Source organism: Solanum dulcamara, chromosome 7 (genome assembly GCF_947179165.1).
Source record: "Solanum dulcamara chromosome 7, daSolDulc1.2, whole genome shotgun sequence".
NCBI classification, from domain to species: domain Eukaryota; kingdom Viridiplantae; phylum Streptophyta; class Magnoliopsida; order Solanales; family Solanaceae; genus Solanum; species Solanum dulcamara.
This window is the reverse complement of record NC_077243.1, coordinates 67717294-67732493: the sequence shown is the minus strand read 5'-3', so window position 1 is coordinate 67732493 and position 15200 is coordinate 67717294. Positions and strand designations below refer to the sequence as shown.

General features: G+C 36.2%; 1 protein-coding gene across 1 annotated transcript; it reads left to right on the top strand.

Annotated features, from left to right (window-relative positions):
* Positions 1–13056: 13056 nt before the first annotated feature.
* On the top strand, positions 13057–14823 carry LOC129894417 (ammonium transporter 1 member 3). Its single transcript, XM_055970109.1, has one exon. It carries the CDS (start codon positions 13210–13212, stop codon positions 14596–14598), a length of 1389 nt encoding a protein of 462 aa, XP_055826084.1. The 5' UTR covers positions 13057–13209; the 3' UTR covers positions 14599–14823.
* The last annotated feature ends 377 nt before the right edge of the window (positions 14824–15200 follow it).

The window sequence follows — 15200 nt, the reverse complement described above, 5'->3', positions numbered from 1 at the left end:
TTTTCTAAAGAACTACCGAATCCACCAAAGTATTTGAGCTATTACATGTGGATCTGTGGGGGACTTACCATGTGCCCACTCATGATAATTACAAATATTTCATTATCATGGTAGATGATTATAGCAGATCCACATGGACACAATTGTTAAGTTGTAAGAGCAATGCTCTACAAGTGATCAAGACCTTTTTTTCCATGGTTGAAAATTAGTTTAACACCACATTGACAATCATTAGATCAGATAATGACCTTGAATTTATAAATAGTAAAGCCACTTCTTTCTTTTTGTCAAAAGGCATTGTCCATCAAAAGTCTTGTCCCTACACATCACAATAAAATGATGTAATTGAAAGAAAACATAATTATCTACTTGAGACAGTCAGGACCCTAATGTTCCAATCACATTTACCCCAAAGATATTGGGGAGAGTGCATTTTGACAACCACTTATATCATAAACAAATTTTCTACTACCCATCTGAATGATAAATGTCCCCTTGAAGTCCTTTATGGTAGAAAACCTCTTCATTCCTTCCCAAGAAGTGTTGGATGCCTTTGATATCCAATAGTACCAAAAGTCCATAAAGACAACTGTGAACCTATAATAACACCTCACATTTTTGTTGGTTACCCATTTTGAACAAAAGGATGCAAGGTACTCAGCCTAATGTCACGGACTTAGACTTCAACTAAGACCCCCGTGCGACACTTGACAACTTACTCATAATCTTACAAGCTCAAGTAATCCTTTAAGACTAGATCACTAAGGAAATGCTAGATTGTAAGAAAGACAAGAGAACTTTTATGAAGAAGGTTTTGTATTACTTGGAAGAATGCCTGATTTCTTGATGGTTTGTTACAAATGAATGCTCCTCTATTTATACTACTCTTAAAGGGCTTAAGTGTAAATAAAAATTTCTATACAAGTCCTCCCATATTTACAAAGAGGTCCCTCTCTAAAAATCTCTACACACTTTAGAGAAATCTAGGTCTTCCAAGACTAGTCTACAAGATTCTAGATTTCTCTAAGTTTTTTCAAGAATTCTCTTGTGCATTCAGAGCCTTCCATTAACCTCTCCAAGACTCTACATATTTCTCCGTCTTTATGATCAAGTGATGGATCATGACACTCTCCCCCACTTGACATGGCGATGACCTCGGCGCACTACTGCTACAAAAATCTTCCAGACTTAGTCTTGGAACTGCTATAAGTCTTCATGCCATTATTATGTGGCCTCTTCTAGAGATTGTCCCTTCTAGTGGATGAGGAAAATGGCAGTGGCCTATTGTCCCTATTTCTACTTGGTTTAAGTCAACATGGCCTCCGTTCTTCTTGGCTCCTTAGAGGCAAGTGTCTTGGCAACTTCTTCGACATCACGCCCTTCTTCATGAAAGGTGGCAATGCCTCTCTAGCACCATTGTCTTCGCTCAAACTCACAATGGTGTCTATGAACATCGATACTCTTACCTCTAGGCCCTTCTCAAGCTGCAGGGCTGAAAGTTGGGTTAGTCCTTCCATCTTCGGTTCCTTGACTAGGGGCACCATACACGATCCTTCTTACTCCATAACCACGAGTTGTTTGAGGTAGGGGTCGATCACCATGTGGCATTGCTGGAAGAACTCCTGCCCAAGGATGATATCAAAGATATCTAAGGGAGCGACGGTAACTTTCGTCTTACCTCACCACTTGCCTAATGTGATGTCTACTCCTTGAGCGACTCTACACATCGGTGTTAGGGGTGCATTATCCATCCTGAGGCGGGCGTAACTTGGACCATAACTTAGCCCCAACTTCATAGTTACTGACTTGGTTATTATGGTGGCCTATGCACCTGCATCAACCATTGCACGAGCAGGCCGTCCATTGATCATGATGTCTACATAGTGTGCATCGTACTCCTTCGGCTTTCTTGATTGCTTTGCAATAGCTCCCCATAGTCCAATCAGGCCCAATTGCATTTTGTCTGAACCTTTCTTTTTCCCTTGAGTATCTTTCCCCTTCCATTCCTATTAAGATGGAACCAAGGTTATTTAGTTCAGCACACCTTGCATAGCCATGCGGCCCTCCGCATATATAGCATCCGTTCCTCTTCGTAGTCTGTGTCTTTTTATCGGTATTGCTTCATCGTCTAGCCTTCTTACCATCGGACTTATGGTTATCATAGTTTTTGGGATGAGGTTGTTTCTCTTCATAATCTCCCCCACCTTGGTCATGACTACCTCTCATCGCGTTTCCTCTTCCTTGGTCATATTTGTCATGCCTGAAGTCTGTCAAATCTTCGGCTTGTGTGATGGCCTCATCGATAGTGCTGACTTGGCAATGCTCCAACTCCGTCTTGGCCCAACTTTGTAGTCCATCCATGAAGTGAAAGATCATGTCTTCATCCGTGAGGTTGGGGATTTGAAGCGTAAGGGTAGTGAACTCCTTCACATAGGCCCGTATGCTACCCATTTGCTTCAATTCCCAAAAATTGCATTTGGCCTCATAGATGACATTGTTGGTGAAGAAGGCCTTCTTAAACTCGTTTTAGAACTGCTCCCAGGTGTTGATGGTGCATAGAACCTTCCCAATCTCGGACTCCTTGCGCTTCCACCATAACAAGGCCATCTCCGAGAGATATAGCACGGCTGTGTTATTTCTCGTCTCGTTATTCTTCACTTTACTACACTTGAAGTAATTCTCCAAATGCCAAAGGATGTTTTCCACCTCTTGTGCGTCACGGGCACCTTTGAACATCGGTGGCTTGGGAGCCTCAATATTGGCCTCCCTGTCCGTGGACGTCACTCATCTTCTCGCTTCTATGTCTTTCTTGAGTGCTGCCATCTCGGCCTTCATGGTCTCTATCATGCTTAGCGCGTCCATGAGCTGACACTCCAAGGAAGTGATCGTCTCCTTCATCTCGTACTTGGCCGCCTTGCACACATCTAACTCCTTTTGGATATTGTCATTCTCTTCAAGGGTTAATTCCTCTAGAGACTTGAACTTATCGTCTAACTAATTCAAGCGCTTGCCTAATATCTCTACAGCCTACCGAGCAACATCCACCCTTACGATCCACTCTATTCTGGGCGTGACGTCCACAGGCTCCTCACCTCGTTCATCGTCACTTACCTCGGTAGACGAGGGTGAGTAGGATGTTAGGGCCTTGCTTGGTGTAGGCTCGAGCGACACCTCCTCGTTTCTCTTAGAGTTCTTCTTTCTCTTGCGGTGCTTCTTTCCAACATCTTGCTTGACATTGGTGGCAGTAATGGCGTTGATGTCTCCCTCACTTGCCATTTCTCTTAATAGAACCTGGCTCTGATACCACAATGTCACGGACTTAGACTTCAACTAAGACCTTCGTACGGCACTTGACAACTTACTCATGATTCTTTCATGATCTTGCAAGCTCAAGTAAGCCTTTAAGACTAGATCGCTAAGTGAACGCTAGATTGTAAGAAAGACAAGAGAGCTTTTATGAAGAAGGCTTTGTATTACTTGGAAGAATCCTTGATTTCTTGATGGTTTGTTACAAATGAATGCCCCCTCTATTTATACTACTCTTAAGGGGCTTAAGTGTAAATAATTTTTTTTATACAAGTCATCCATATTTACAAAGAGGTCCTTCTCTAAAAATCTCTACACTCTAGAGAAATCTAGGTCTTCCAAGACTAGTCTACAAGATTCTAGATTTCTCTAAGTCTTTTCAAGAATTCTCTTGGATATTCTAGAGCTTTCTATTAACCTCTCCAAGACTCTAGATCTTTCCCCCGTCTTCATGATCAAGTGGCGGGTCATGACACTAGCTACTAAAAAGATACACATTTCAAGAGATATAATAATTCGCGAGAGTATTTTTTCATTTGCATCTGCTCCCAAATGAGCTTCATTTAATTTGATTTCTAAGTACTTTAGTTCAATTTTTGTTTATTATTCAAATCATTCTCCTCATCCTACTGTTTATGATGATGTGTTTGTGCCTGCACCTAAGATTGGGCACTCGAACAGGGTTATTTCGGTACCATTCTGATAATCATTTTGGTTTGGTAATATTCGATATAGAATGAAATATGTTGAATCGGTACTCAAAATAGGATGGTACCATGATTTGGTACAAATATATTGGTATCGGTTCATCTCAATTCTGGTCCGATCCGGTCCATTCTGTAATTTTTTTTAAAAAAAATGCAGCAATTGAGTAATTTACAATTGTGACCATTGGGGACCATTGCCCAAACGGTAACTTTTTGGCCCAACGGTCATAATTTTGACCTCCCTCCCCCAATAACACCCCTTTCGGTAAATTTTTTTTATAAATATCCCCGTCCCTTCACATTTTTAATTACAAATTTATAATATCATTTTTTTTAATTCTCTAACTCTCTCAAAGTTTCAATTTTTAGTATCTATAATTCTTATTTTTTATTATTATTTTGCAATTGAAGATTTGAATAATATTTGGTGAATTTTGGAGGAGCAATCTTCTTCAAACTTTAAGTTTCAGCATCAATTTTTTTAATTTTCTATTATTATCGTCTATTTATACACATACGTTTGGTACATTCGTTTCACTTTCTAATCTTAATTTTTTTTTCGTATTTATTATTTATTATTGTTAATTTCATATTTTATTTCTTATATCATGGATTCGTTTAAAAAAAGTTTTGAAGGTACAAAAGATTTTTTCACTAAAAAAGATAAAGATTCTCGTTCTTCTAAATCTAAATCTAAATTTCCTCTTGTTAGAATGAAACTGGTTTCTCCCGTTCCGATCCTATAGAAATTAATAAGGAAATACTCATAATATTTTCGACGATATTTATGAAAGATATTGGTAATTGTGATCGATATTTAGATGAAGAAGTAGAAGTTGACGAAGAAGTAGATTTAGATGATACGACGACTAGTCCCAACATCGATAGTACCGAAGATCCACCTCACGATATTCCTCCGGTTGGAGTTAGTCGTCCCCCTATTGCTCCAAGTAGGGGTAATACCAAGGTACAATATATTTTAAAATCACATGTGTAGAAATTTTGTTATTTGTTATTTTGATAATGAAAAAACTGTTATTACATGTAATCTTTATAACAAACATGAAAATATACTTCTGGCGGGATTGTAGGTTTAACCGGGGTGGGGGGGGGGGGGGAGGTGTTCAAAAACATAGAAAATAATGATTTTGCGTATTTAGCTTCTATTGGTGTTAATGAAGGTTCTAACACCATTGAAAAATTGGTTAGAGGGTCAAACATGGTTCAAGGTGAACTAAACTCAAGTGGTCCTCTTACACAGCGACTCTATAATAAGGATTGTGATCGTGAAAATTTTGCTAAAATGACTATTGTTTGTGGTTTGCCTTATCTGTATATACATGCTGAGTCAGCATAATTAGTTATAGATAAAATTAGTTAGTGTTAATTAGTGCTAGTGTTAGTTTGTTATACTCGTCTGTTAGACCGTTAGTTAAATTGTTAGTGGATTAGATTAATGAAAACTAATTGATAGCTATATAGGGAATCGGTAATATGTATATATTCGAGTACATTCTCTCATAAATAAAGTTAAGCATTATCATCTTCACCAAAATATCTATGTGTCTAAGGTGCGATCCCATGAAGCCATTTGTATATTGTTGTTTCTTAGCTGGGTCTGTAACAACTTAAGTTGAGATTTTGATATGAATTGTTTATGGTTCATTATCCATTCCTATTTTGTTTATTTATTCATTAATCACGATATACATCTATTGTCATGCACGCAATTTAGGGAGGAACATTGTTTATTACAGAAAACAAAGCATCATCATCAAAGAATGATAAGTACCCTCTATTCTTAATTAAAAGCTTCAAATTTGAATCTTAAGAATAGAATTATCTTTAATAATAAGCACATTTTAAACAAAATAACAGAAGAATGAAAGGAAGACAGTTGTATGTCTGTAATGGCATACTGGTTTCTATCTACAAGTACTTATATTTAGTACTTTCTCCGTTTCAGTTTATTTTTTCTATTTTGACTTAGCACAGAGTTAATAAAAAAATTATTGAATTTTATGGTCTTAAATTAAAAATATATCAAATATACTAAAACGCTCATTAATCTTGAGGTCTTAAATATGTCATGTGGGAGCTAGAATTTGAAGTTACGGGTTCAAAAGTCTAATCCTTTTAAGTTACTGAATTCTAAATTAATAATTTGTTAAATATATAGATTTTTTTAAATACAAATTCAAAGTTTAAACCAAAGTCACCGCGTTTGGTCAAATTCGTAACTAACACACTGGCTTCACCCCCGATCATGTGAAAAATTGAAATTAAAGAGTAGCTGAAAAAGTAAACGAGTCATTTTTTTTGAAATATACTAAAAAAATATGTCAAATAAATTAAAACCAAAAGAATACTATTATTTACAATTGCAAGAAAAATTCTTGGCTATGATACGAATACATATACACATTAACTATTTTTTCTATCACATGTTGTTAGCGAAACATGAAAATATAAAAAATAAGAAAGAACAACAATATTTAATGTGGTTCAGATCAGAATGATCCTACATCCAACAGAAAATAACTGCATTTATATTAACAAGGAAAGGGGAGAGATCCCAAATATATCTAAGAGAATTGCTCTATCAATTCTCTACTCTTTTAATGTATTTTACAAATGTCTTAGAATATGAGAAGACAAGTGAGCGATGTGATGAGAGGTGTGTTTCAAATGAATCAAGAGCTACCTATTTATAAGAATAAATTCTTGCTCTTGATGTCATCCATTACATCATATTCTTGTTCTTGTGGATGACATCACATTGTGTCAAGATGTCAAAGTTTACCAAACTTTCACCTATCAAGTTGCTACATTAATTTATCTAGAATCTTGTCAATTTTAACAAATCTCCACCTTGGCAAGATTCTTCATTTTCAGCTTTCTCTTAACAACTTTTGATTTTGTCTTCAACCTCAACTCTTTCAATCTTCACCATGATTTGCGTTCTGAGCATGCGTCTGAACAACTTTGGCCAAAACTTCTAATTTTACTGGGCAATTCTGTTGTAAGAAACAAGAAGAATCAAACCTTTGTTTAAACACACTAGCTCCACCTAGCAGTTGATCTCCCAGAGTTGCATCAGTTGATGCATACTCCTGCCAAGTCCTTGCAGTGTGCAAATTTGGCAAACGGGACTATCTTGGTCAACATGTCTGCAACGTTATCGTCTGTGATAGCCTTCTTGACCTTGATAGCTCTCTCTTCAACGACATCTTAAATGAAATGGAATCTGACATTAATATGTTTGGTGCGCTCATGAAATCTTTGATTTTTAATCAAATGAATAGAATTTTGACTATCACATCTTAGATTTGATTCTAGCTGAACCAAACTCAATTCTGCCACCAAACCTTTCAACCAGATAGCTTCTTTTACTGCCTTTGTTGCTGCCATATATAAATAAAGCAACATTCAATTATAAAGTCAATTTTAAACTAATAAAACTGCTAACGAGAGGAAAGATGTATCTGGTTGTAGACCTTCTTCTATCAAGATTCCCTGCATAGTTAGAATTCACATAACCAAGAATTGAAATACCTTCACTTTTTTGAAAGTTTAGGCCAACATCAGAAGCTCCTTTGAGATAGCTCAATATCCACTTGACAGCTTCCCAATGCCTTTTTTCTGGATTGGCCATGTACCTACTTACCACAATTATAGATTGAGAAATATCTTCACGTGTGCATACCATAGTATACATAATGCTACCAACTGCATTAGCATAAGGAACTTTTGACATATGATCCACCTCATCTTCAGACTGGGGCATTTGTAACTTTGAAAGCTTAAAATGAGAAGCTAACGGCGTACTTACAGACTTTCTCATCTGCATAATGAATCTCTCAAGAACCTTTTCGATGTACAACATCATCTTCTTTTGAAATCTCCATTCCAAAAATTTTCTTTGCAGCTCCCAAATCCATTATGTCAAATTTATTGCTCAACAATTTCTTTAAAATATTTATCTTTGTGATGTTGTTAGTAGCAATAAACATATCATCAACATACACCAATAGATAAATCATAGAGTTACCAAACATCTTCTTGTGATACACACAACTATCAAATGCACTCCTCGAGAATCTATGTATAGTCATGAATGCATCAAAACTCTTGTACTATTGTCTAGGGAATTGTTTTAAACCATACAAATGTTGGCATATATGATCTTCTTTTCCCTCTTAGGGCTGATACATATAGATTGTCTCTTCTATATCACCATGTAAGAAAGCATTTTTGACATCAAGTTGTTGAAGCTCTAAATCAAATTGTGCAATCAATGCTAGTAGCACGCGAATTGAGCTATGTTTCATGACCGAAAAAAATATTTCATTATAGTCAATTCCCTCCTTCTGACCGAAACCCTTTACAACCAATCTCGCCTTGAACCTAATATCTTTCACTTCTAGAATATCTTATTTCTTTCTGTAGACCCATTTGCATCCAACTGTCCTTTTTCCCTTTGGCCTTTCAACTAAGGCCCATATCTCATTTTTATGAAAAGACTCCATCTCTTCCATCATGGCTAACATCCATTGTGCAGAATCCTTGCAAAAGGTTGCTTCAACATACAAAGAAGGCTCAAGATCTTTAATCTCTTCTTCTGTAGCTACGAACGCATATGCAATCAAATTAGCTTTCTCTTTAAGATGTTTCAGTTTCCGTATCTTCCTTTTGTGCCTTCCCTTCGCAACTATGTATCGTTCATTAACAGAAATTTCTTCAAGATCTGTATTTTTTGACTCATCAACTTGAGTCTCTTGATCATTTTCCTTGGTAAGCTCCATCGGTAGCTCCACATGCTCGTTGTTCTTGTTTCTTTATAACTCTATAGAAACTTTATGAAGATCAAGTATAAAAGATTCATCAAAGATAACATCTCTACTAACTACAAATTTGAGTAAAGACAAACACCAAAGTTTGTACTCTTTTACTCAATCTACATACCCTACGAATATGGCCTTTTTAGCCCTTGGTTCAAGCTTTCTTTTATTAACATGATAATAAGTTGCACACCCAAATATTCGCAAATATGAATAGTTAGAGGGTTCACCTGACCATACCTCATTGGGAATATCAAAGTCAATTGCTGATGCTGGAGATCGATTGATAATATGAGAAGCAGTGTGAACTGCTTCAGCCCAAAACACTTTGGACATTTTGGCTTGTAAGAGCATACAACGAGCCTTCTCAAGAAGAGTTTTATTCATTCTCTCGACAACTCCATTTTACTACGGTGTGTGCCTAACCATCTTATGTCTTGTGATCCCATGTACCTTGGAGAAATTATTAAACTCTTCACTGCAAAACTCCAAGCCATTGTCTGTGCAAAGATACTTTATTTTTCTTTTCATTTGATTCTCAACCAAAATCTTTCATTCTTTAAATGCTTTAAAAGTATCACTTTTTGCCTTCAAGAAATGCGCCCAAAACTTTCGTGAAAATTCATCAATGAATATGAGAAGATATATCTTTCCTCCCTTAGATGGAAGTTGAAAGGGACCCCATAAATCTGAATGGATGTAGTCTAGCACTCCTTTCATCTTATGTTTGATATTGCTGAAACTGTCCTTTTTCTGCTTCCTTAGGATATAATGCTCATAAAATTCAAGTCTGATGATTTTCTAACTGTTCAAAAGGTTGTGTTTGCTTAACATCTCTAGTTTTCGTGCGCTCATATGGCCTAGTCTTATGTGCCATAATCTTGCCTTGTCATTGTCAAATAATTGTATTGCAGATGGATTAACATACCCAATAATGGTGCTTCTTGCTTGTGTAGAGGCCATCCTCCATCTTGGCCTTCAACATTACTAAAAAACCTTTAGCCACCTTCATTGCACCTCTTTCGCTCATGTACTTATAACCTTGTTTATCCAGAATATCAGGGAGATCAAATTCTTCTTCAGATCAGGAACATGACAGACTTCTGTAATAGTCCTTACGATTCCATCATGGCAGCGAACCCGAATTGAACCAATGCCAACTATTTTATAAGTTGCATTACTGCCCATTACTATAGTTCCTCCACTAGTCTCATTGCTGCTGAACCAATATCTTTGGAATGTCATATGCAGAGTACAACCAGAGTCTAACATCCATTTATTATCATAGACTCCACTATTTCATGATGTTGTTAGTACATATTCATCATCATAATCATGTACCTGCTTAACAATGGAAACACTCACCTTTTCTTTGAACTTTGACATAGGACAATCTCATTCAAAATGTCCCTTCTTGTGACAGACCCAACACTCCGTATTCTTCTTGTTCACATGAGACTTTGATCTGTGCTTTGATTTGCTCCTTCCATGTTAGCTAGTACGACCTCTCACAAAAAACCCACTAGTTTCATCATCTTTGTCTCCTTCAAAATGCCTCCACACATCACAAGAGTTAAGTGTTTGCCGCACTTTTTCAAGAGTAATAGGGGCCTTGCTATACATAATTAAATTCTCAATATCACGATATTTTGAAGTCAATGAAAATAGCAAAGCACATGCAAGCGTCTCCTCATCCTGACTGCATCTTAAATGTATGAAGATGCCGTTGTAGAAATATCCTTGTTGTAATCGACCGGTCTTGGTAAAACCCTTCTAGTCTATCCCATAACTATTTGGGCGTCTCCTCGGTACTTGTACTCACTTCACAAAGTACGTTAGGTGCAAGGAACAATTGGATTACACTCAATGCATCTCCTTCAATCTTTGCCTTGTTGAAAATCAATGTGGTATCGGGGTACTTTCCGTCAATAACATGGATTGAACTTTTCCTCCGTAGTAACGCCATTATCTGGATTTTTCATATATTAAAGTTGTTGCGCCCACTAAATTTATCAATTTCAAACTTCATGGAACTCATTTTTACTTGTTCTTCCTCTTCTACTGCAAAGTATTTGGAAATACAGAAAACCAAAGTAATTCTTTTCTGATGTGGAAGTTCAGATTGTGCTGCAACCACAAAGCATACTCAGACAGAACCTTGGCTCTAATACCAATTATTAGCGGAAAAATAAAAATATAAAGAACAAGGAAGAACAACAATATTTAATGTCGTTCGGATCAGAATGATCCTACGTCCACCAAAAATTAACTGCTTTATATTAACAAAAAAATTGGAGAGATCCCAAATACATCTAAGAGAATTGCTCTATTAATTCTCTACTCTTCTAATACATTTTACAGATGTCTTAAAATATGAAAAGACAAGTGAGAGATGTGATGAGAGTTGTGTTTCAAATGAATCAAGAACTACCTATTTATAGGAAAAAATTCTTGCTCTTGATGTCGTTCATGACATCACATTCTTGTTCTTGATGTCATCAATGACATCACATTGTGTCAAGATGTCAAAGTTTGCCAAATTCTCGCCTAACTTTCACCTATCAAATTGGTACATTAATTTATCTAGAATTTTGTCAATTTTAACACATACAATGAGCAAAAATTTGTGCAAAATAATCTTAAGCTTCTACTCCCTTCTTTTCAAAATAAATATTGTTTTGGGTGCACTTAAGCTTCTGCTCCCTCCTTTTTGAAATAAGTATTGTTGTAACTTTTTTCACGTTCATTAAAAATACAAAATAGTATTTATTAAATTGTCTTTATTTATTAGATGTTTCTTGAGAATTGAACACTAAAAATATCTAATGAGGATATATTTATTGTTTAATATAAGGATATAATTGGAAACAAATATTAAATATTGTCTTAAATTTTTAAAGTGACAATTATTTAGAAACAATTTTTTAAAGGTAAAACGAGACTTATTTTAAATCTAAGAAATTACATATGTATTTGTAGATTTTAAGAAAAAAATGTGAGATCTTTCGACACAAAAATCGTTACTACTATTTTTTTTTTTTGGAAAAGCGTTACTACTATTATTTTTGACTATCTTACATCAAAGAGTTTAATATGCATTCATGGACATGTCAACTTTATATTTAGCTTGTCTTGTAATAAAGAGAAAGTACATGGACATGATGATTGATCTTCATCATTTAATTTTACAACTTGGGATCTATTAGCTAATGGTACGGTGAATTGCTGGAATATTAGGTGCAATTGTAAAACAATTGTATCTCACAAAATTGGTTTCATGCAAAATTTCACCATCCCAATATAAATTTACTCTTACCTTAGTATCAGTCATCATAAAATTAAAAATGAGGAGATTACAATTTTTTTATAATTTATGTGAACTAGTGAAGTTTTTTCTTCTTCATGAATAAACGTTCAAAAAACATGCAACTATCTATAGATAGTTAAACTAGAAAAAGTACATTTTTAAAAATTGTTAAAAAGCGAAAATGACTATATATGTTACATCAAAATGAATTGATGCAAGGCGTGAGGCGATTCACGTCTTATAAATTGAAAAATTCCGTGAATGCATTCCCTTGCCTGCCTGATTGCAGCCAATTAATGCAACAACTAAGGCCTCATATGCTAATGCAGCAACCAATTGAATGTAACATCTTGCTATGGAAATTGCGTCCGGTGGAGCTCGCCTTACAAGGCATGGGACCCAACCTATCTTACAAGTCGTGGTGACACTCACGCCTTATTAATAAAAGTTAACGTTTTAAAACAGTTTTGGTAAGGCATGGTGCCTCTCACGCTTTTGCCCCTTTAGTTTCATTTCGTTTTCTATTGCTTCTTTGGAAATTTTGAAAAAAAAGTAGTTATCCTTCGGGCTTTGGATTCATTCATTGTATGATATCAAAGAAACAAGTTGTCCAGCTTTGATGATATCCTTGTTATCTTAAAAGGAATAAATCAACCACCCAATTTCCTGTTATCCATACCAAAACTTTTTCAGTGATTGAAAATGAGTAACTTGTCAAAACAACTTCTTGAGAATATACTCCGTCTCAGAATTAGAATTTTCACTAAGAGGTTCACAATATAAAGAATAGACAGACGAAAAGGCCAAAAAGAATTCAATATCTACTTTATATATACATATAAAGTAATTTTAATCATATATAAATAATATAATTTTTCACTGAAGAAAATTCACATGAACCCCTCGGTCCTACCTGGCTCCGCCCCGAATATACTCCAAATTTTCTGGACCACCCCATTGAATATTCCAGCTCACCCAAATTTCTTCTTTTTAAAGTATCCATTCATCAAAACAATGATCTCTCAATATTCTCTGAAGCAAAACAATAATGGATTCTTCATGGGAAGCTAGTGTAACTGATTCTATAAATGCAATATACCTTTTATTCTCTGCTTACTTAGTGTTTGTAATGCAATTGGGTTTTGCCATGCTCTGTGCTGGTTCTGTTAGGGCCAAAAATGCCATGAATATTATGCTTACAAATGTTGTCGATGCTGTTGTTGGTAGCCTTTCTTACTATCTTTTCGGTTTTGCTTTTGCCTTTGGTGATTCCAATAATCCATTTATAGGTACAAGTTATTTTGCTCTTAAAGACATTCCTTCTACCTCTTATGATTACAGTTTCTTTCTTTATCAATGGGCTTTTGCTATTGCTGTTGCTGGAATCACTAGTGGATCTATTGCTGAACGTACCCAATTTACTGCTTATCTTTGCTTCTCTTTTTTCCTTACTGGATTTGTTTATCCTGTTGTTGCTCATTGGCTTTGGTCTTCTAATGGTTGGTTAAGTCCGAGTTCGAGTTATTTGCTTTTTGGTTCTGGTGCAATTGACTTTGCTGGCAGTGGTGTTGTACATTTGGTTGGTGGGATTGCGGGTTTTTGGGGTTCGATTGTAGAAGGACCAAGAGTTGGACGGTTTGATGCGTTTGGTAACCCTGTCAAAATGAGAGGCCATAATGCTACTCTAGTAGTTCTAGGAACATTGTTGTTGTGGTTTGGATGGTTTGGGTTTAATCCTGGATCGTTTGACAAAATTCTTGTTCCGTATCCGCATATGGTAGATCAAGGTAACTGGACCTCTGTGGGACGGACAGCAGTCACGACTACCCTGGCTGGTTCCACAGCGGGGATTGTTACTTTGTTCGGACGAAGGTTACTGGTGGGACATTGGGATGCAATGGATGTTTGTAATGGAGTTCTTGGTGGGTTTGTTGCAATCACCTCAGGTTGTTCAGTGGTAGAACCATGGGCTGCAATTGTGTGTGGGTTTTTTGCAGCTTGGGTTCTGATTGGATTAAATATTTTGGCGCTTAAATTCAAATTCGATGATCCGTTAGAAGCAGCACAATTGCATGGAGGGTGTGGAGCATGGGGTTTGATTTTTACAGGGTTGTTTGCTAAAGAAGGATTTGTATTACAAGCTTATAATTCAGGTAAAACACAAACTATACGACCTTCCGGGCTAATTTTAGGAGGTGGATGGGGTTTGTTTGGGGCACAAATGGTTGAACTTTTGAGTATTGTGGTTTGGGTAAGTTTGACAATGGGGCCTTTGTTCTATCTACTTCAGAAACTTGGAATTTTGAGGATATCATCAGATGAGGAGGTTGCTGGTCTTGATATCTCCAGTCACGGAGGTTATGCCTACGATGCTAGTCAAGAAGAAAGTGGTCCTCGCTTCTATGGCGAGTATTTAAGGATGCAACAACAATCGTAAGGTGCACACCTCCACTATTTCACCGGTACCTGCTATCCCCTACCATACAAGATTGATTTCATCAAATGTATATACGATATACAACTTTGTAATTTCCCCACATCTTTGTTGTATGGGCTTTCTTAGTATCCGCTTCTGATTCAATGAACATGTATATTTTGTATTGAGCAAAGTTGTGGCATAAATCAGACAACACTCGTTTAATTATTGACTTTTATTACTGCAGCCACATGGTGTTTCATAGCTCATACTGCTTCACGTGAAAATAAGTAAATCTGGTTATTTAAAGGTTTGGATCAATGTCATTGCTCCTATTTCCATTGCACAACCAAATAGTCCTTGATCTGTTCAATAATATAACCAAATGCCTACAAGTGTGGTAGATTATGCAATGGCTAAAGCAATTTTATCTATATCACTTCCAAACGGGGTCTCTGCCTTCGTAGTATAATCCAAGACACGACACACAACTTACATTTTGATGTTAAAAAGAAGCAGCTGATCTAACCAGGTAACTTTAAGAATCTGCACTTAGTATTAGCTATAGCAGAGATGAACTCTGACAAGACAAGGCCCCAAAATATTACAAAGGTCCTTACCAC